The sequence below is a fragment of the Cantharellus anzutake genome (assembly GCF_015039405.1).
Source record: "Cantharellus anzutake strain C23 chromosome Unknown EI90scaffold_57, whole genome shotgun sequence".
NCBI lineage: Eukaryota > Fungi > Basidiomycota > Agaricomycetes > Cantharellales > Hydnaceae > Cantharellus > Cantharellus anzutake.
Genome location: NW_024067007.1, coordinates 487,453 through 507,613, shown reverse-complemented (window position 1 = coordinate 507,613; position 20,161 = coordinate 487,453). Strand labels below are relative to the sequence as shown.

General features: G+C 49.0%; 7 protein-coding genes across 7 annotated transcripts; 2 read left to right on the top strand and 5 right to left on the bottom strand.

Annotated features, from left to right (window-relative positions):
- Positions 1-192: 192 nt before the first annotated feature.
- Positions 193-972, top strand: EI90DRAFT_3074461 (uncharacterized protein). The gene is made up of 3 exons (XM_039061506.1): positions 193-479; positions 535-693; positions 749-972. The coding sequence occupies exons 1-3, from the start codon at positions 301-303 to the stop codon at positions 804-806; spliced, it is 396 nt and encodes a 131-aa protein (XP_038911917.1). The 5' UTR covers positions 193-300; the 3' UTR covers positions 807-972.
- EI90DRAFT_3074459 (uncharacterized protein) lies at positions 848-5,155 on the bottom strand. Its single transcript, XM_039061505.1, has 11 exons — positions 4,370-5,155; positions 4,170-4,313; positions 3,993-4,112; positions 3,577-3,940; positions 2,733-3,523; positions 2,560-2,673; positions 2,440-2,508; positions 1,791-2,381; positions 1,549-1,731; positions 1,108-1,455; positions 848-1,055 (listed from the first exon to the last, which is right to left on the bottom strand). The coding sequence occupies exons 1-11, from the start codon at positions 4,976-4,978 to the stop codon at positions 981-983; spliced, it is 3,408 nt and encodes a 1,135-aa protein (XP_038911916.1). The 5' UTR covers positions 4,979-5,155; the 3' UTR covers positions 848-980.
- Positions 5,156-5,971: 816 nt separating this feature from the next.
- On the bottom strand, positions 5,972-8,125 carry EI90DRAFT_3129469 (uncharacterized protein; the record flags this gene model as incomplete). Its single annotated transcript, XM_039064199.1, has 8 exons — positions 5,972-6,544; positions 6,597-6,805; positions 6,862-6,997; positions 7,053-7,142; positions 7,473-7,736; positions 7,798-7,851; positions 7,907-7,967; positions 8,046-8,125. The coding sequence occupies 8 exons, from the start codon at positions 8,123-8,125 to the stop codon at positions 5,972-5,974; spliced, it is 1,467 nt and encodes a 488-aa protein (XP_038911915.1).
- An 863-nt stretch (positions 8,126-8,988) lies between these two features.
- On the bottom strand, positions 8,989-9,647 carry EI90DRAFT_3074447 (uncharacterized protein). Its single transcript, XM_039061504.1, has one exon. It carries the CDS (start codon positions 9,413-9,415, stop codon positions 9,047-9,049), a length of 369 nt encoding a protein of 122 aa, XP_038911914.1. The 5' UTR covers positions 9,416-9,647; the 3' UTR covers positions 8,989-9,046.
- Positions 9,648-10,592: 945 nt separating this feature from the next.
- EI90DRAFT_3146783 (uncharacterized protein) lies at positions 10,593-11,524 on the bottom strand (the record flags this gene model as incomplete). The annotated part of the gene is made up of 7 exons (XM_039065456.1): positions 10,593-10,692; positions 10,746-10,747; positions 10,847-11,032; positions 11,083-11,114; positions 11,173-11,242; positions 11,281-11,353; positions 11,415-11,524. 7 exons carry the CDS (start codon positions 11,522-11,524, stop codon positions 10,593-10,595), a joined length of 573 nt encoding a protein of 190 aa, XP_038911913.1.
- Positions 11,525-12,016: 492 nt separating this feature from the next.
- On the bottom strand, positions 12,017-16,319 carry EI90DRAFT_3129468 (uncharacterized protein; the record flags this gene model as incomplete). Its single annotated transcript, XM_039064198.1, has 23 exons — positions 12,017-12,181; positions 12,237-12,426; positions 12,483-12,577; positions 12,634-12,957; positions 13,017-13,100; positions 13,152-13,271; positions 13,346-13,420; positions 13,477-13,558; positions 13,609-13,633; positions 13,683-13,881; positions 13,936-14,134; positions 14,186-14,325; positions 14,378-14,499; positions 14,550-14,648; positions 14,700-14,730; positions 14,792-14,917; positions 14,981-15,208; positions 15,265-15,413; positions 15,464-15,532; positions 15,581-15,733; positions 15,781-15,909; positions 15,974-16,084; positions 16,136-16,319. The coding sequence occupies 23 exons, from the start codon at positions 16,317-16,319 to the stop codon at positions 12,017-12,019; spliced, it is 3,099 nt and encodes a 1,032-aa protein (XP_038911912.1).
- Positions 16,320-16,480: 161 nt separating this feature from the next.
- Positions 16,481-20,051, top strand: EI90DRAFT_3129467 (uncharacterized protein; the record flags this gene model as incomplete). The annotated part of the gene is made up of 6 exons (XM_039064197.1): positions 16,481-16,537; positions 16,604-16,793; positions 16,854-17,965; positions 18,024-18,083; positions 18,136-19,905; positions 19,962-20,051. 6 exons carry the CDS (start codon positions 16,481-16,483, stop codon positions 20,049-20,051), a joined length of 3,279 nt encoding a protein of 1,092 aa, XP_038911911.1.
- Positions 20,052-20,161: the final 110 nt, after the last annotated feature.

Here is a 20,161-nt window from a genome sequence, read left to right as displayed (position 1 = left end):
GGAATTGCATGTTCATTTCACATATTCACTCATGCATACTAACTCATGTACCTGTAAAAGGGGTCTTTGCTTGTAATGTGGATATTCACCCTCATCCTTGTCCTTCGTAGTGACCCCAAATCGCTACGATATTTTGCTCTCCACCCACCAGCTCAAGTCCTCGCCATCAATCTATTTACCATCGGGATCCTCACTCTTCAACCCACTCGCCGACTTAAGCACAAGAAGGAAGGCCTCCTCCGACATCAGATTATTCAGTTGGGTTTGGGGCTATCCGTCATCCTCTTCGGTGGCATTGCAATGTTCATCAACAAAGTTGAACATGGTGCCCCTCATTTCACAACTTGGCATGGAAGATTTGGCCTCATCGCACTCATTTGGCTGGTGTTACACAGTTTGGTCGGTGGCGCGAGCGTATGGTTCCCTGTCAAGGCATTCGGAAGTGTCGACAAAGGGAAAATGACATGGAAGTGGCATCGGTGAGCACTGCAAACAACTTTATCTTCCTCCTACTCGCTTACCTACTTCATCTAGCGTATCCGGCTACCTTCTTGTTGCCTGGTTTTTGATTACTGCACATTTAGCGGGCGGCTATGCCACCTGGGTTCAAATGGAAACATCATGGGCGGAACGATTCTGGATCTATACCATTCTCCCGATCATAGCTCTTATCGGCATCGCGAGTAGAATTAGGTAAGTTTTAAGTCGGCCCTTCGTAACCAAGCTCACTCCAATACTTCATGTAAAGAATATGGAAACTTCCAGGATTCCAGAAACCTGATTACTCAGTCGGCATAGTCTCTTGAATATTGGTATCCTGAACCCATTCACATACAATACGTCGACGTCGTGATTTTTATGGTTTCGTTTCGACACAATGAGTTCCGTACACCCAATAAATCTTTAAGTATTATGAGAAGTATGACATACGATATTGAAGATTAAGACACATAATCAATGTCCCGCAGTGAGCAGAGAAATTAGGAGCTGCCGTCAGGCGATAATGCGTCGATATCGTCAGAACGACGAGGACGTTCGACTTGAGCCTCGAGTAGCTATGGGATCGAATGAATTTCCAGGTTATCACAGTAGGTGTACCTGACACACCTCTCGCTTAAGTTCCTCGCTACTTATATCCACACCTTCCTCGCCAAGTTCATCAGGTCCAAGGAGCACATTGCCTTTTCTGAATATCTCGCCCTCCTCCTCGACCCACACCTTACTCAAAACGGTAGGCGATGGTGCCTGCGCCTCCGGAACCTCAGCCATATGATCTCCCGCTTGAGAGTCAGATTGGAGCGGCTTGTTATCGTCATTATTCTCATCATCTGAATCGACGATGGCGAACGAAGCATTCGGAATGACATCCGAATGCTCGAAAGCCGGCTCCTTGCCCTTCGAGTTCCTCCGCATGACACTGGGTCGTTCGGAGCTATAGGGAGCAATGCCAGTTTTCTGTGGAGGGACAAGGATCGAAATGGGAAGTGATGAGATCTTTGTTCTTGAACTTGAAGAAATGTCAGTAGGCTTGAAAGTTGAATGACTCACGAGATCCTTTATCAGGCTCGTGAGACGGTCGTTGAGGTCGAGCAGTTCCTCCATCCGAGTTGGGTCCTTTTCGACCTGAACCATCTCCTGGAGAACACTAACAAGGGCGTTGCCTTTCTCGATAAGTCCTTCAGATTCCACCTTCTCGGCGTCGATATTATTCGATGTGTGAGACTCGAGGAGCTGAGTAAATGAAGGATATGAGCGTGGCACGGGTCCATACGATGGGAGGTTCGACGAACCAGATCACGGGCAGCCTTGACGATCTCGTCAGGTGTCTTCGTCCAGATTTCTAGCTTGTGTTTCCCGTCAAGCTGACCTCGCGCTTCCTTTTCCTTGCCGACCCTCTCCCGTTCAACATCCTGTTTGACGCCTCTAGCAAGTTCGCTTCGCTCGATAAGGCCCCATACTCCACCACGAGCAGTGTTCCCCAGAAGCATATCTAAATCCTCGCTCATAGATAGCGACGAGCTTCCTTTCCCCTGGTTATCGATCGGTATTTCTGCACCACATTTTGACCGTCTATCAGCAAGCTCTGTATTTCGCACACAGCAACGAAGGATTTCCCGGCTTAGCCGCGCCATTTCCGGGTCGTTCGGGGGGACGTTGACGTCCAAGCATCGTATAACGCGGTTGACCTTCAGGCCAGCGCTGAGCGCCATAACACCAGCTAAGTCAAGTGAGTTATGGGTAAGATCAAGGTGAAGGAGAGAACGAGCATCGGGAAGGAACTCCGCAAGGGCGATGGCACCGTCCGAGGTTAGTCCTGTGTCAGAAAGGAATAGTCTCTTGAGCGCAGTATTGATTGTGAATGCAGTTCGTATTGTTGTGACCTGGGAGAACAAACTCTGAACACGGATGATCCGTGAAACTACGTGGTATGGACCTTACCCCTTCGAGACCAGGGCCGCAACACGGATTCCTACTCATGTCGAGGATCTCCAAAGTGGTGTTATATTTCTACGTAATTCGATGACCAAAGTGTTTTAGAAGACGTTTTAACGTGCTCACCAATGCTTCTGCGATCGCCACGAAGCCACTCATTTCGATCTTGTTGTCCGACAGGTTTAATGCCTTGAGGGTGCGATTCCGCTTCAGCCGTTGTGCAATATACGTAACGCCAGCCTGGCAAATGTATACTAGTATTGAAACAGTACATCATTTAGCCAAGGTCAATCACTCACTTTCAAATCATTCCCTCTCAAATCAAGTGTTGTTAATGCCCCTAGTCTTGGCAAATTGTCCAAACTCCGAACCTTGTCTAGCAGCGCCAAGGAATGTCCATCAAGCAAAACATGCTTAGGAGCATTAATTGTCCCCCCAGTGCTTATCCGTGAAACTGTTGTTGACGGAGCAACATCCCCATTTACCAAACTAGAATGGGATGTTGAGGCATGCCGTGTTGTTACGCCGCCAGATCTGGAAGAAGAGAAGGAGGGTACTTCGTTTCGCATGAGGGGTGTCGAGGTGTTGATTGAGGGGCGAGTAGTAGACATTGTCAATGGGTTGGGTGACGATCGGGGGGAATTCAAAGTCCCAGTATGTGTTTGGGGCTGGGTCACCGCAAGGTTCCGCTTGGAGCGTGGGATGTACGGCGTGTATGTTGTTTGTAGAGGAGGGCTTGATTGTGGGGGTGGGTTGCTGACATTTCCGAACAGACGGTTGATAGAGAGTCGTGCATAAGGCTGTGAAAGTGTTGGTGTGTTCGGCTGTGGTGATGAGGTGATAGATATATGCTCAGGAGAGGGTAGTAGTAAGGAAGATCGCGGTGAGGGAGTGGGTGATTCAGTTGGAATAGAAAAAGATCTAGGAATCGGGCTTGCAGAAGGGGGCGTTGTTGGGCTGGATGATCCAGGAGCAGGCAACGAGTCGGGATAGTCTTTCAGCATTGTCGCTATCGAGACTGCACCGGCCGGACCAAATTTATTCAGTCTTAATGACAGATTCTGCACCGATGACGTCCGAATCGCATTTGCTAACGCGAAGACCGTTATCTAGACGATTCGTCGGAGGGAATATCGGACAAACCTAGTACATCCAACGACCCCCCACGGATACCACATTCATCCAAGCGAACACTCAGGAGCGTGACTTTTTCTGGAGGCAAATTAGGATCCTTGATCGACACTTCAGCCTTAGACAGGCCTAAGTGACCAACGGAAGACATATTTGGGGATAACGGTGAAAACAACAAAGATCCTGGAGGATCAGGAAAGCCATCAACTTGAGGGGACTTAACCACTGCATCTTTGGGCGACGCTGCTCTGCCATCCTTGCATGTAGTATTACTCGGCTGCGTTACAGGTGCTGGGTCGAGGGCAGAAACAATGTATTCTACAGACTTTTTGTCCAATGAAGTTTGTGATAAATCGAGAAATTCTAGAGTATTCGCCTGACCAGGACGAGTGTGAGCTATAGGCACTGTTATATAGAAGACCGCTTACTTTTGAGACGTAAGTCCCTATGAATCGACATGCCGCAGATTTCAACCGTTTGTTAGAGGAAAGGGAGAGATATGGCAATGAGTTTGGTATTAGAAGCGCGTGAAGTAACAGCTTTAAGCTCTGGAGCAAGCATTAGGATAATTGCTCCCTTCATTTCGGAGAATGCGGTGAACATACCGTCTCATCCAGGTCGCAATCCCGAAGAATCAGTTTCCGTAACCCCCATTCAATGGAGAATACATCCGCCAACACAGTTGCAGCATCGAAAGTTAACTTCACAGAAGTCAAATCTAACGTTCGCGGGGCTATTAAGTTGGCTTGCTGTGTGCAGCGATGGTTAGGTGCGTGTGGTTTAGATGGGTAGAGTGGAAACGCACCCGGAGTGCCCCGATAACTCCCCCGAGCGGTGCCTCATCTCTGAGGTGACAGCACTCACGATAGAACTCTTCTATACGCCCCAGACTCCATGCGCCAGCACCCTCTTCCTTCTCCTTTTCTCTCTGAGCCTTAGTTTTGTCCTCAATTTCGAGCCTAGCTACTGTAAGCTCGGCACTTGAGGGTGCAGCACTTGACGAAAAAGAGTACACAGTGCTTAGATGCGGCAATATAAAGTGTGCACGTTTCAGCGGCGTCCCGCGAATGGAGCCATGCGAAGTTATGTCATCGTATGGTACAGCAGATGGCAGAAGAGCATTGGAGGCTGAGGGAAGCTTAAATGTCGTTTGACTAGGTGGTGCAGAAGATGGCACGTTGCCATTATGTGAGGGAGCACTAGATCCTTGTATGAATTTCGAGAATGTCCCAGGAAAAATGTCGCGTGTGAGTCCGCCGAGATTGAAGAATGATTTGCTGGGAGGTGGTGGTCGCTTTAAGATGGACTTGTGAGGGACAGCTTTACGCGACCATGATCGAGGGGCACTACTAGTCGCAGGTTGTGCCGAAGTCGATGCCTCAGGTGTTGACACTGCAGCGTTAGTGCTTTCCATTGTAGATCAGATACAAAGTGGGGCTGCAGCCAAAGTTCGGACGCCGAGCAATGAGCAGCCCGATCCTCGCCGGATTCGTCACAGCCTTCCAGAGAGGAGAAAGGTCAAATTGCTAGAGTGAGGGTCAAGTGCCTGAACTGAATTATTGCAGCCAACAAACCCTATAGTTTTGAATGGGAATACATTCAGTTGGCGCTTATCTCGGAGGCGCAAGAGGCCACTGGCTCCCGTGGCGATGGAAGCTCGCGCCCCATTGGAGAATTAACTACCGTACATGCAACCATAGCCCTACACTTCGCATTTGTGCGTCACCAATCGTCCAAAAAACGAAATGCGTAGCCTGCCAAATTGCCAATGCTGCTAATCGTCATTAGTCGTTCCTGATGCCCCAACATCCCTCCCACCTTTCACCGTACAATGGTTGCATGCCGCTACGGTTTGCGAGATTCTGCTTTGGGGCCACGTCACAACAAAAACAATAAAAAATCCCTACCCAATCCATACGAGACCGTGACCTTGCATCATCTCATCTCTTCGTTCATTTGGAAACCGCTACGCCCGCATGCAACGATACATGAAAGGACCTAAGATGTCCATGCCTCGATTCTCATGGGAACCAGCAGGACTCCATGTGTGCCCATTCCTGCTTATATTGTAACATTGCGATTTCTGCTTCAACATGTGGGGGCTATCTAGATTTTTCAGGCTGGCTCAACCCTAGCAGGAACGGATCATCATCAAATCTTTAGTCCACGTGTGACTCGTCAGAAAGGGGAGATGTTATTCACCGAATGCCTAAATTTATCATGCGGTGCTGGGACATGAAGATAATCACTTCTTCCCTAAAAGCCGGGAAAACGACCGGTGACTTCAATTCTCAAAGAAGATGGTCTCACAGAACGAGCGGTCACCTATATTCGTTAAGACTGCTAAGTGTCAAACAGAAAAAGAGGTATACGAGAGGTCTGTCATCCAAAATTGACAAGAATAACTTCAATCCTTAGCAGTATCCCCCTCTCGAACGACAGAAAAATCTCTCCAGACGACATTTCGTAAACTCGCCCACCACTGAACGGCGTAACCAGGGAACACAGCTGAGTGATATTCGAAAGTGGATCTCCGCGAAGTGTAAAATCGAGGAGAGCAGTAACTTACCCGTATTCCTCCCCAAACCATTTCGATACCAACTAGAGCAACCACCTGCCCATGTCGTTTTCTCCAAATTCCTTTGCAGCTTCTCGTTATATTTGACCGTTGCCTCGTGGTAGGTTCAACAGTCAAAGTCCTGAGCTGGGTCTTGGGCCCCCTTGGGCGAAACCACCTCTTGTGTTGAAGCCATGGTTCAAGGATAGGAGTGATGAGATTCAGGATATAATTGACTTGTACCTCCTCCATATAGATGGTGCTCACATGCCCGTTGATGGTATTAGGGCCCGATAACATGAACATATTCGGGAAAAAAGGGATTGTCGTGCCTCGGTACGCAATTGGACCACCTGAATCACTGAATAGCGACTTTATGGTGGTGCCTTGACGCCCCTCGAGTGGAAGGGCATAACTCACGCGCTTGAAGGAAGTAAATCCATGATGGTTTTTGTATGGCGAAAAATTCCCTTACCGTATCGAAGCCTGTTGCCAAAATGAGCACATCAAGCGTGTGAGTGGTCCTAGTGTCACTGTCTACTCCAGAATTGCTTGGCTGGTTTGGTTTGGTCACAACACCGTCTGCTGCAATCTCCGTGATAGGATCCCAGATCACTTCAACGTTCGGTCGGTTCAGAGAATTTAAATAACCAGAATCTCTCACAATCCTCTTGCACCCAAGAGCTATCAAATACACCAAAATCAGTCACTCCTCTGGACGTCAGCTCGGAACTACATACGATAATTTGGCATCAAGTCATCGTGAAGCTGCTTTGGCGCTTGCTGACGAATATACCGCCTGCAGCGTGCTTCGAAGACCCGACGAATGATGTTTGTGACCGGCGACGTTATGAAAAACAGGTACGTTATATCTGTCTGAACTCAGCGTCACTGTCTATGCAAGAAATGCACGAAACCAGCACTGGCATACCGTTAGGAATATGCTCAACCGGAACAGCCAGAGTATTCCGGGAACATTTTTGAATACCCATTGAGTGAAGGCACTAAAGCTCTTCTGAGACTAACCTCACGACCATCAGGACATTGCAGGAGGGATTCATTAAATTGACTTGCCCTTGGAATGTACCATTGTGGGGTTCTGCAGAAGTTTACGACTTTTGTGCTTGGATCGTTACTGATGACCGGAATAATTTGGTTTGCGGAAGCACCGTTGCCAATGATTCCGACAATTTTCCCCTTCAAGTCGATATCGTGCCTCCATTGCGCGTGTGAAAAATAGGACCCGAAAAGACGGACGACGAGAGAGAAAATAATCCAGGAATCCAGGTATCGTTGGATTGTGTATACATCCGACAGCGCAGATTAGGATGTCAGCTTGTGTCGTGAAGACCTGAGGGTCAGTAGGTTCGGCGTCCTCAGGTCCGCTGCTGAGGGCTCGACGTTGGATGGTAAGGGTATACTGCTTTTTCTGCTCGTCCCATTTCCCGGAAAGGAACTCACACCCATATTCACAGTGATCTTGAAGGCGGTGCTTATCAGCGACTGACGTGAGGTAAGCCAGGATTTCCGCTTGTTCAGGATATGTTTGTGACCATGAGGGATTTGGGTCGGAAGATATAGAATACCAATGCGAATCGGTGTCACAAGCACATCCCTATGAGAACAGATTAACCCATGAGCTCCTTGCTTGTCAATGAGTAACCAACAAGACCAACCGGGTACGTGTTCTCGCGCCAAGTACCACCCAATCCAAACCCCTTTTCGAAGATCTAGGACAGGAACCGTTAATGATTCTCCCCGACCAGGTAACACTTCAACTCTCACAGTAAAATTGGAATACTCGAGGCGCTTCTTCAGGGACAAGGCAGTGATTAGACCCCCAGCGCTGTTTTCCGTTGCCAAACAAGATCAGTGGAGGATGACGAGTCCAAATAATGAATGCAAGAAGGGGGAAGAGATTTACCCTGCACCTATGATAACGATACGAGGACTGGATGCTCCAAAGTCAAGGGTTCCATTTGCACGAGGCCCAGTGTTCGACATTGGGGTCAGCTTGCGACGGCTCTGGACTTGCAAGGAAGTCGAAAGGATGTCACCTCCGACCGTCACCAGTACATTAAGTACTTATCCAATAGACCCGGTGGCTTGCGGACAGGGAGGTCATTCCCTCTTAAAATCCGAACGAGGGTGTACACGACTTTGGTGGCTTGCAGAGAGGGAAAGAAACCTATGCTCTCTGTACCTGTACAGTGGCATCTTCCCAGTTTTTCCAGTGGCTAAAGGCAGAATCGCGTACTCAAAAACATGCTACATTTGTGTATCATTCGAACGAATCATACGGCATGAGGGCTTATCAGGGGTACCAGACGGCGACTGAGGGTCCAACTGCCTCAGAAGTATCCTTTCCAGAACTCAATAGTGTATTTAAGAACAGAACACTTAATCCCCATAACGATGACTGGATTCAAATCAATGGGTGGAGCGGCGTGCAGTTCGGAAAGCCGCTGCCAAGCTGCACGCGTTCTGAGCTCCATTGCGCCACTAGACCTAGACTCATCCCGCCAGTCCCCACCACCACAAGCACGGTTGTCCCAATATTTGGCTAAGCGTCCCTGCTGGACAGGCTCTGGGCAACGATGTCAATTCTAAAAATGATACAGGACCTCAATAAGCGGCATGTGTACAGGAGAGAGACGGCAGCCGAGTTCATGCAGTACAAAGAAGAGAGGAGTCGACTTTGCGGCAATGAGATCGAAGCGCCGATTTGGCGCAAAATGCAGTCCCTCAAATTTCAGCAGGACAGGATTTCTTTCCTTTCTCCAGTGACCCCAGGATGAACCTTTTTCCAGGAAACCAAGCGAAATTACGCTCTAAATCTTCGCGGACGAACAATCAGCTATAGTTAGGCATCGTAGAGGTCCGTATCCCTGGGTTGAGTCACTTCTCGGCGCTTCAACGCTTTGCTCAAGGTGTTAAATCTTCCCTCGATAGTCCTGTGTCGCGAAACGTGGCGCCAGATTTGTTGGAAATCAACCTCGAAACATGTACAAAGTACCATTTACACCAAGCCATTATATTCTGCCTTAGCAGCCTAACGTCATCACGTCGTCCGAATGCGTACCAGTCATATCTGAGTAGCATCAAGGTTTTGCTGGGTGTGAAGCGCCGTGCTGAGCAATGCACCCGCGCACTCCTGACTAACCCGTAATCACTAGCATAGTGAGGGTCAGTAAGTGCCCATGTTCTCACGCTTTTGGAGCTACTTTGCATGAGTTGCAGTACACACGGGAGAAAGAGTGTGCCTGCGAACTTGAGTCCCAAACAAGAGAACATATCTTACAGGCATGTCCGAGGCTCAAGAAATACAAACATATGCTGGGCCGCAGCTCCCAATCCGGGTTCAGTGCCCTCATGGGCAAGCCAAAGAGCATTCTGAGACTAGCGGAATTCCTCAAGAAATCCCGTGCGGTCGACCCCAGAAGCACACCGAACTCCAGCTCCACCACGCACCAAAGACGAAGAGCAACCAGGGGAGGGGCTAGGAGTGGGATGAGACAGTACTGTTGGAGCAGCAGTTAGACATGACCTCACATAAACCCCGACATCCTTACCCAACCCCACCGGACTACACAGACCAGAAAACCCAGCATATATTGACGCTCCCTCCATGTGACAACGAGGCCGCGGGGGCAACAAGAGAACGACCATGTATGAGTTGCAGTATCAACGGATTCTTGCATTTCCCTTTTCTCCCTTTTCCAACTTTTCAATAGTACATCGGAACGGCTTTGGGTTTCATTTTGGTGCACTTGGAGGCAATTGCCGAACAGTATTGTATAACATTACGCCGAATGGGCGACTAACCGTGGCGGTATCGATGTATGACATGCAGCTGGACGTCGCAAGATGGGGAAAAGGACACATAATTCGAGCATATGCAGAAGGCAGAATCCAGTTTGGTTAACATATGAGCCCAAAGACGAAGTCCGGCGGAGGAAATTGATCTGGCAGGAGAGAGGACACGGGTTTCTCGGATGTAATAATGCTTCTTGGAAAAACTTCCTTCCGAGTAAGTTTACAGATAGCTAGTGCTTCTATCCAGTTTGTAACCAAGACTCAACAGCCCTAATAAGGCAGATTATCGTGGTAAAAAGGTACAAGCCATGAGCAGCCCAGCAATGCACAGAGGAGGGCCGCACGCCAACCTGTGAAAGCGGCGTTTGCCGAGGGCTGGCGTTCACGCGTTGTGGTAGATTACATATCATTTTCACTGCGGACTTCAAGGTTCTGTCAGTTAGAATGATGAAAGAAAGCTCGCTTTATATCCAAAATGTTGCCAATGACTTATCTGTTTGTTTGAAGTGGTGACCTTCTTCATAACCAACCCACAAACAACTAACGGGCAATGCTGTATTATGTGTCAATCACGAAAAGACTTTCGAACAGTGCATCCTTTGAATTTGGATGACGCACTACTAAGGTATGTACTGAAATTATGGCATTTCGTTCATCAAAAGGTCTTTATACTCTTCACAGAGGAGAAGCTTAGAGCAGCCACGATGTCTCCCCAAAGTGTGAAGGTTATGGCGAGTGGCATTACGAGCCATAAGCTGCGGACGATGTTGATGAATTAGACCAAGGCGCACCACCAGGTTTCACTCACCCCTGGAGATTGTATCAACGTCCGCAAGACAGGGATCAAAGAGACAAGGTCAAATGAACATCAGTGGATAGCATCGATTTTCATTTTTACCGAAAACTCACATTTGGAAAAACCCACAACAAGATCCATGTTGACCAATCATTATGCCCAGTCGTACACCACCCGCACAGCCAATCTTGTAACCAATACAGTACCGTTTTCCAGAAGGTCATGGTTGCTACCGCAAACCCAGCAATGGGCGCAGTGGAAGGGTCCGGGGAAAGATGCACTTGATATAGGTATAATAACTATAAACGAAGTAAGATGGTGTGAATGTGGGTCAGTAAGCGAGACTCACATTCAAGATATTCTCCGCGAGGTTCATCAGAGCTGTGGAATGTGCAAAAAGGTGAGACGGAATAGGTGTGAGTTCTCGGTATGTGCCCACCCTGAGCCGAAGGGAAACCATCGCCCTCTGCAAGAGCAGCAGCCCATAAACCTATTCGCCTATACATAAGCTGATGCTTAGGTTGTGAGACTTCATACGCCTGCATACGTAGTCAATTTTGGAATACAAGTGATACGGTCGCCACAACCAGAACAAGTCACCGCCTTGCATCGATCGGGGTCTAATTGGGTGATAAATCCAACGCCAGAATAGTAGCTGATCAGAAGGGACGATTCACTGACCTTAACAGTAAATAGCCCGCATCCCATGTGACAATGAGTGTTGACAAGGCGAACCACACACTAATCCAGAGACGTTTGGCGGGGGTACGGAACGACGAGGGAGCTGTCATCTGCGGACGTGCCCTGAGCTTGATCGTGCGGTGCAACAATGGCGCATAGCCACAAGGATTTTATTTAATAAGGACATAATAACAGGACTCTATTTGATATTACGAAGTCATAGAAGCTGGAATCCTGCCTACCATGGCCCAGTGATATGGCCCAGTGATACGGCCACAGGATTCAAGCCCTGTACCCCATGTCCAACGAGGATATTTTGGAGTGCATGTCCCTGGTGATACAACACAAGACTAGACGAAGAACAGTAAACGCAGTCAAGCGTTTGACGGACCCAAATTATCCCAGCATTTTACGGAAGGCATCTTGATCCAGACCACGTTTGGGTTTTGGTGATTCACCACCGCGCTGGTGATCAATGCTGTCACTACCTGGATCTATATCCATCAATTCCTTGGTGCTTTTCACTCCTTTGGTGTTCCCGATGGCCACCTTTCGTTTTGCACGCCCAAGGGCGGCTCTGGGTACAAAGGGACCTTGAGCCCCTAAATCACCCGCCGGGACGAAGCGGAGGATGGCGGCATTAAATCATCCACCGGCAGCCCCTTTGCTACTTTGCCTTTTGTCGAAGTGCTCACAATTTCCTCCGAAAAGGACGCTTGGTGTCCTTGGAAGTCGAACTCTCGAATCAGTAAAAGCTTGCCAGCGTGCTAAATTGAAATCTATCAGAATTGAAACCACTGCAACTCCCGTTTGATCACATACGGCCGCATTGTCCATTTCAACAACCGCTTGACCCTCATCCGCAAAGACTTCCACGCGCTTCACGCCTTCAGAAAGCTTCTCTAACCTCTGCTGCAATAGCCCCTCTTGAGCACCTGACGGTAGGCCGCGAATACGCACACTTCGGTGGGCCGCGTCAGCACGCCGACTGAGACCAGATGCAGGAGTTAACCTGGGAGGGAGTCATCAATGCCAGATTTCTACGAACGGAGCATTAGGGGGACTAACTTCTTAGTGCGAACGCGTGAGTCCGCTAACGTAACAGCGATGCGTCGACCTTTCATGTCATAATTATTGGCAGCAAGAGCGGCCAGTGCCGAAATCTGAACGTCAATCATTGGCACCGCTGAAACACTGACCAAAGAGGATGTGGACTCACTCGGTCGCCGAATTCCACAAACGCAAAGCCCTTGCATCGACCGTCGATGTCAGTTGCCAGCCTCATCTCCTTCACCGGTCCGTACTTGATTGAGAGGTCATTAATGAGGAAAACATGCAAAAGCCGCTGGCATGCCTTGCTGAATACCGTTTCCAGATCACCTGTTACCACAAACTTGCTCAACCCAGCTACATACACCTCCCGCTGATTAGCGTCAGCATCTGTGCGTTCCTTTCTTCGCTGTGGGTCCGATGTTGCGACAGATAATGGTCGGTTTTCATCCAGCTTAAACCCATCGAGGACAATTGCATCTCTGGCCGAGGTCTGAATGACCCGAACTTGATTGGATATTGTTGCAGAGGGAAAATACCAAACGAACGTACCGGAGAAACGTATTGAACGTAACAGAATCGCCTCGTGTTTTTGAACTTTTTACTGGGCCAACGAACATCAAATAGGGTGCCATACTGACACGCTCAGTAAGGATGGGCGCATCGACAGGAGAAAAGCGGTCATACCTTGCCGAAAAGCTCACGAATCGCGGCGTCATCATATCTCTCGGGAAAATTCGTGACGTATAGAGTCGATTGCCAAGCTAGATGCACAGATATCTCTCCGCCCTGTAGCCGTTTTCTGTCCTTGGTAAGGGCAGCGGGACATTTGCCTGAAGGATGTGAATATGTGACCATTCTGAATGAAACAAACTACTCACACTGTCAACGAACTCCACAGTGGCAAAGTGATTGGGATCTATGGCGCTAATTTTTATTTCGCGTATGTCACCACACTGGAATTGTGAGTGAGGAGCGGGCCACCCTGTACGTGGAATAGATGCATACTTACGTCCTGAAAGAGATTATAAAGATCACTATCGCTGACGTTGTTTTGTAAACCGCTAACAAAAACAGTGGCGTTCTCTCGGTCCCTGCGCCAACGGCTCAAATTTGCGAAAATTACACGGGCGCAGGTGCTTACCGCTTAGGCGGTGGCGGAGGAGTGTCTGCAGGACAGATTATTGATCGGCACAATTAGAGGGCTGAAGAGCGTACCTTGCTTCAACCTCTTGGGTGCAGGTCCTGGTTCATCGTCGAGCTTGCGCTTAGATGACTGCTCCGTGGTTTTGTCTGTTCCTTCCATTTCTACGTCTTGGAGCTGAGGCAACTCCGGAGCCGCAAGGGTGATGGGATTAATGCTGGAACCGCTTTGGCTTTCGACCTGGGTTTGAGAGCGCATGTTTTTGTATGCATCCTGCAGATGTATGTCGATCTACGAGAAACAAGTGGCGCACACGAAGCTTCGTACCTTCGATCGCTTCTCACCGAGAGCTGTAGTTAGTTTGCGCACCCTCCTCAGAGCGAAATCCAAGTCTTTTTCCGTCCCCCACGTTTCTTCGAACATGATCCAGGCCTCATACACACTTTCCGGATAATCGATAGCCAAATGGCAGGATTGCATGTCCTTGAAGGCCTTTCTAGCTTGTTGAAGATCCTTGATTGTATGTCTGTGGGAACTCAATCAGCGATAATTCGTCCAAGCCCTCAATAATCCTTACACTAAAAAGTCTGCGTACGCAATCCAGACATGCCACGACTTTCGGTTGTGCTTAACGGCCTGCTCCCAGACCGACTGCGCAGCTTGATGTGAAACATCATCCTCACCATCCGACGGAGGCAATCCAGACGGATATAGTAGCTTCGGGAGACCATTGAGCGTGTATGTTGCGTCGGTGCAGGAGGTCACTTACAATATTGACGAGCAATTTCTCAAGTTTAAGCCTGTCATCACCCCCAGCAGCCCTAACACGCTTTGTCGCATCCTCGATAATCTCCGTCAGGCCGGAGAAAAGAGTTCCGTCACCATCTTGCCCTATGAGACAACATTCTAAGAAAAACAAAATAACAGATCGAGTTACTTACGGTGACGGATCATGCGATACATCGAAGCAGATATGGTGAAGGAGACATCTGATATCCCTTCAGCAGTAAGTAATATCTGCGTTGAACGCTGGTACATTTCTGGAAATACGCGTAAGCCCAAGGGTGCATATGCGTCCAAGCAGCACGCACCCATAACCTGGTCCCAACGTCCGTGGAGCTCCTTTCGATGACATTTGGGTCCCAGTAATGCAAAGTTCGCTGAAACATACCGATGTACTTACCAGATTATGGACGTAAGCCACTAATATATCACTATTGCTTGGGAGGGAACGAATGGCTCTGCCAAGCACGAAAGTATCGGTCGCAATATCTCCGACAATGTCTTTGTTAGGGTCAACTTCGTCTTGCTACTTGGCAGATAGAGTTCATTGTTATTGGCGAGCTATGGGACAAACGTCAGAGGTGCTCACCAGAAATGAAGTGTAATTTTTCCAGAACAAAGCCAGCCATGCCTCAGCCACTTTCACATCGCCCTCACCCCCAGACAGTAAGGCGTCTGATTTGCGTTTGGCAGCATCTGCTATTGCGCGCTCATATAAATTGATGATGGGTGCGGGATCGCGGACTCTGATGTCTGATGTTTTTGTACGCTTCCGTTGCTCTGCTGCAAGATGCGTCTGGAAGCTTTGAGGATCGTACTGATGGGCATGTGGTCAGTGCCGACGTTCTGCGCGTTTCACGGAAAAAGAGGTACGAGATTTGTCTGATACTGTTCTCGATTTCGCCAAGCCGCTAAAGCTGGCTGACGTGACTGCGATGCATGAACCAGTGATGATTCATACTCGGAAGCAGGGAGATATGTAGATACAAAAGTAGAATATTCCTGAAAGGTCTCATGATTGGCTTGGTGAAGTCAGGCCGCGTAAGATGGGGGTAAGGATAAAGGTGCTGACCGGAATGGGGTGTAGTAATCCTCTTGAGATATTCGACCTTCAGAAGTTCAATCCTCTCATTTCTGGCAGCTGGCTGGTCAGCGAGGCATGCCACATGACACTAAGAATTCTCAGCACATGCCTTCCATGTCCCTAAGAATGGGGAAATGTCAGCGAAACGATAAGAGCCAAGGAAAACAATACATTGGACGACTCGACCGCATTTGTCATCCAGTCCCGCCATATGTTCCAAACTCGATGTCCCTAGGTGCGAAACCCCTACGTCATCGCCTACATGAAGGGTCAACTAAATGGACACACCTCAGTTGTGTGCGCACCACCACGCGAGGCTAAGAGCTTAAGTTTCTCATTGACAGAGTTGAAAGGCAAGAAGCTAGTCCCGTCGTTTAGCGCTGCCTCGTAACTTTGAGCCAAGAATGTTGCGTGGACCGCGAGGATAGGGATAGCTATAGTTTTTCCATACGCCGAAAGCAGACATCAGACTCCGTAGCCCTGATATCTTTGACTCACTCACAAAAGTAGTCCTGTTCAGCGCGCTCGAACAGCGCTTCAATCTCTTCCAGGGTTGCCTCATTGCTTTTCCATTTTCAAGTTCCACGTCAAGTAGTGGAAGCCATATATCTATTCGGTGTTTCGTCAAAGAACTATATGTGTCATGCCAAGAAAAAGTACCATCAGATGCTGCGAAGTACGTCGTGAGCATTTCTCGGGCAGAGTTGACTTCTGATTGAGGAAGTCCAGCTTCTTGGGATAATCTAACGTGTTGGTAGTGCAGAGGTTCATTGTACGGGTGCTCCGATAGCGATGTCAATAATGCGGGAAGGCTCTCAAGAGCGGCCACAGTGGATTCGTTCATACTTGCAAAGTGCGGTTGCCTTATACGGCTCTGTCACGTGTGACATTAAACCGCCACACTGACCACTGACCTGTTTCTGTGCTGTCAGTGATATCCCGTAGATGATCGGGAACTAAAAGGCGCAATACTTAACAGTTTCGTCCTCTACAAGAAACTTACTCATGTCATCCAGTCTTCCCTCGACATCTGAGAAAACACGATCGCAAGACTCCAATGAAGTACGCTAGCCTTTGAGTTTCCCGGAAAGATATTCGCCTCACCTACTTCTCTGTTTCTCTGTTCAGTGGGACGCACGCATCCTTGATGAAAAGGTTAATAATCACGGGAAGAAATTCTATCTCGTAGAATGGGTGGATGAGCCCAAGCCCGGGAAACCTCCGAAAACCTGGGCGAATGAGTGGATCTCCGCCAGGAGAGCCTCCAGGGAGCTCATAGAATCATGGGAGACCCAAAAAAGAGAAAATGAGATGCTACGTGAGCAGGGGAACCTTTTCTCCTCATCACGCTCCATTAGATGACAATTGGCGCCTCTAGGTGAAACAGATCGCCAAAGGGAACTTCGATTGGCGCGCGAGAACGGGAAATTGCGGGAGTCGAAGAGGACAGCTACCGAGGCCTTCGGCTTAAATCACCGCAAGTCTGGCACCTCAAGACTGTCTGCCTCCGCGACAAGGAAAAGGAGGAAACTTTTTTTGTCGTCGTCTCCTGAAACTAGTGAACATGGGACTGCCCCACCAACTTCCCAATATCCTATGAAGGAGAAGGATGCCAAATCTAAACCGTCTTCCAGACTCAATGACGATGATACATACACACCGAGCTTGTCGGTTGACGACGACTCCGACTCCGACGCTGACTTTGTTGCTAGTTTGCTTTCCCCATCGCGACGATCTGAAACTAAATCTCAGCTAGTGCGGGGCAACTCTAACGTACCCACTCGCCTTTCCAACGGACGTAGCTCGGTATCAGAAGAATCGGGAACGAATGAAACATATCCCATCACCAGAGCTCTTTCCCAGAGACAGAACGCATCAAGTTCTGTCCGGAAAGTAGGAAGGACCAGTCACGCTCAGAGCCCGGCGAAGTCCAAGGAGGTATCACCCACTCAATATCGAGCGGAAGTCATATTGCCCGTTCGTCCACCTCTTTCTCCTGTCTCTTCAAAGGCCCCATCATACTCTCAACGGTCCGACCCCATTGAATCCGCGAATTTCTCTTCCCAGCCTAATCCCAGCAAAACTTTACATCGGAATGAACCAACTGATAACATTTCCTCGTTCACTCCAACCAACCCTACTTGCTCTGTGTCTAATCCTGTCTTAGGTTCCGAGTCCACTGTTTCCCGTTCCTCGATGGACAACGGACAGCCAAGAAAGTCATTCGCTATCATGAGCTTACAAACTCCCTCTATCGCTAACCCTCGAGAATCTGAGAGTGTCAGGCGAGAGTCACCTGTTGAGGACTACCCACCCAGCCAAGAGACGGGTGCCTCGTCGGATCGGCAAACGGATACGAGAAAGGATTTCAAAGCGGACAATCATGCTGCGGCTCAGTTATTACTACCTTCTGTGGCGGGCAACTTCAATGACGCGTTCATGGTCAATTCTGGGATCAATGATGAACCTGCAGGGCTGGACTCAAGAACTGTACGTCACATCATGGAACTCTGGCCGCACATTAGGTTTTCTAACTACCTGAATATAGGTCTTGACTCAGTCTGTTGTACCGGCGACCGTAAGTGACAATGCCGGGGACACAACCATTGTACGTTTTTTCGAAACGCTTCATCTCCTTCTTTAATTGTCCTTCCTTCTAGACATCTCAGTCATCTTCTAATCCATCTATGTCGCAGCAGCTCAAATCGACTTTGGATCTACTTGACAGCAGAAACCACATGATCAATGACCTACGGAAGCAGAAGGCGGATGTTGAGGCTCGGCTTATCGCGGCTCTTCGTTCCTCCGAGCCCCACATCTCTTCTAATGATGACTGGGATGCTATTATCGCCGCCTTGAGAGCCCAGAATGTGGCTTTAGAATCCCAACTGAACAAGGTTGCCCCGTCATTTGAACAGCAAATCGGGGAATTGCGTATCCAAGTGGAGGAGCTGGCGGAACGGGATGCCCGGCATGATCACAGCGCTCAGGAGCTCACGCACCAGCTCGCAATGATGCGTACTGAACTGGAGCAAGCACGTTCCACCAACCGAGAGCTCTCTCAAGTGAATAGGAAGCTAGCGGGAACAATCGCTAGACTAGAGAAAAACGTTGCTCATGCCTCCAATGACATGGCCTCTACCCGGAGCAGGATGGAGTCCCAGCAGGAACTCATAGCAGATCTCAAGACACAGGTGGACAATCTCGCGAATCGCCTACGCGCGCACGCAAAGAGCAGCGGCAACGATATTACCAACCGTGAATCCGAAGCCCAACGAGACGAGATTCAGAAACTCAGGCACGAACTTAGTAACCAGGGTCCCAATATTCGGCAAGATGGGAATGCAAATCGAGAAGCGGAGCTGAAGCGGGCACTCGCAGCGTCGGAGGAGCGTATTGCCTCACTCATTGCTCAAACATCCAGCGATGCCGAGGAATCATCCCGTCTACGCGCTTCTTTAGACGAGGAACGAGAACTTCATCAGTCATCGAAAGACAGTATTGAATATCTCCGCCAGCGGTACCAGCATGCATCAGACGCGGCAGCGAAATTAGGTCAAGAAAATCGCATACTTGAAAGAAAGAATGATCAAGCAGCCTCCCAGGCTAACGACGGCGTCAAGCAGGCCCAGCTTTTCTATAGGACGCAGATCCAACGGCTTGAACAAGAACTCGACCAAAGTAACACCCGCGTCGCCATTCTCAACAAGAAAGGAATCAGAACTGTCACTGGAAACATCGATACACTCGAGGTCGATTATAGGAGTCTTACGTTTCGTCATGAACAACTGCGGCAAGAGCATTCGGAGTTGGAAAACGACTTGCACGACTTGCAGCTGGTGGCAGTGGAATTTAAGGAGCACGTAGACCGCCTCGCCGCAGTGGGAGTGGACGTTGACTACCCCATCGAATACGTCATAGACGATGTCATCGAACGCTTCAACTTCCTCCTGGAGCCCTGGAATCATTTCAACAGACTCAGTGATGTTGGGATTGATGTAGAGTTGGAGCCGAAAAGTTTCGAAGCGCTTGTTGATCGAATTATTGCGCGGATCCGAGCCCCCATAGGTGTCGAGCTTGAGTCTAACTTGAACGAGCCTAACCCTGCAATTTCTACTCAGACCCAGCAGAGTGGGACCCTGCCTACCGATCGTCCCCTTTCTCCACCTGACTTCTCGAACATCAATGACGATGTTACTGACGCACAGTACCGTGAAACTTCGCCTGCCTCCTTAGCCTTGCCACCCGCAGATACCTCGCTGTTATCGAAGTCAGAACCAGTGCCCTTACCCTCGAGCCAGAACCAGCCTACTGCCCTTCTATCCAACACACCACCCTACACACAGCAAGATCCACAGGATGAGGTCTTCCCATGTCCAGTGTTGGAAAAACCCCATGAGCCATGTTTGAGTACTTTTCTGGCACGAGATGTGAGTTGATAACGAGTTGCGACTCGCCGATGTTTTCCACCCACTTCTTCATGCAGGAGCTTAAACGACACATCCTTGATTCGCATGTTGAACTTACTCTGTACACTTTCAACACTGCGCAATCAAAACCCAACCCTAATTCATAAGTAAATCAGTGCTTGCTTCAAATTTATGCATCCTGCTATATCTTCCGTTATGGATTCTTCGCCAGGGGATTCAGATTCATCAATCCTCGGACTTCTGCTGGGACCTCCAT

Excerpts from the sequence above, each read along its gene's own strand:
- EI90DRAFT_3074461 (XM_039061506.1), top strand. The coding sequence starts at position 301 with ATGTTCATCAACAAAGTTGAACATGGTGCCCCTCATTTCACAACTTGG. Across the intron at positions 480-534 it reads ATGACATGGAAGTGGCATCG|CGTATCCGGCTACCTTCTTG; the intron begins GTGAGCACTGCA and ends TACTTCATCTAG. Across the intron at positions 694-748 it reads GGCATCGCGAGTAGAATTAG|AATATGGAAACTTCCAGGAT; the intron begins GTAAGTTTTAAG and ends CTTCATGTAAAG.
- EI90DRAFT_3074459 (XM_039061505.1), bottom strand. The coding sequence starts at position 4,978 with ATGGAAAGCACTAACGCTGCAGTGTCAACACCTGAGGCATCGACTTCG. Across the intron at positions 3,524-3,576 it reads GGGGTCGTTGGATGTACTAG|CAAATGCGATTCGGACGTCA; the intron begins GTTTGTCCGATA and ends TCTTCGCGTTAG. Across the intron at positions 1,056-1,107 it reads GCGAGGAACTTAAGCGAGAG|CTACTCGAGGCTCAAGTCGA; the intron begins GTGTGTCAGGTA and ends TCGATCCCATAG.
- EI90DRAFT_3074447 (XM_039061504.1), bottom strand. The coding sequence starts at position 9,415 with ATGTTCTCTTGTTTGGGACTCAAGTTCGCAGGCACACTCTTTCTCCCG.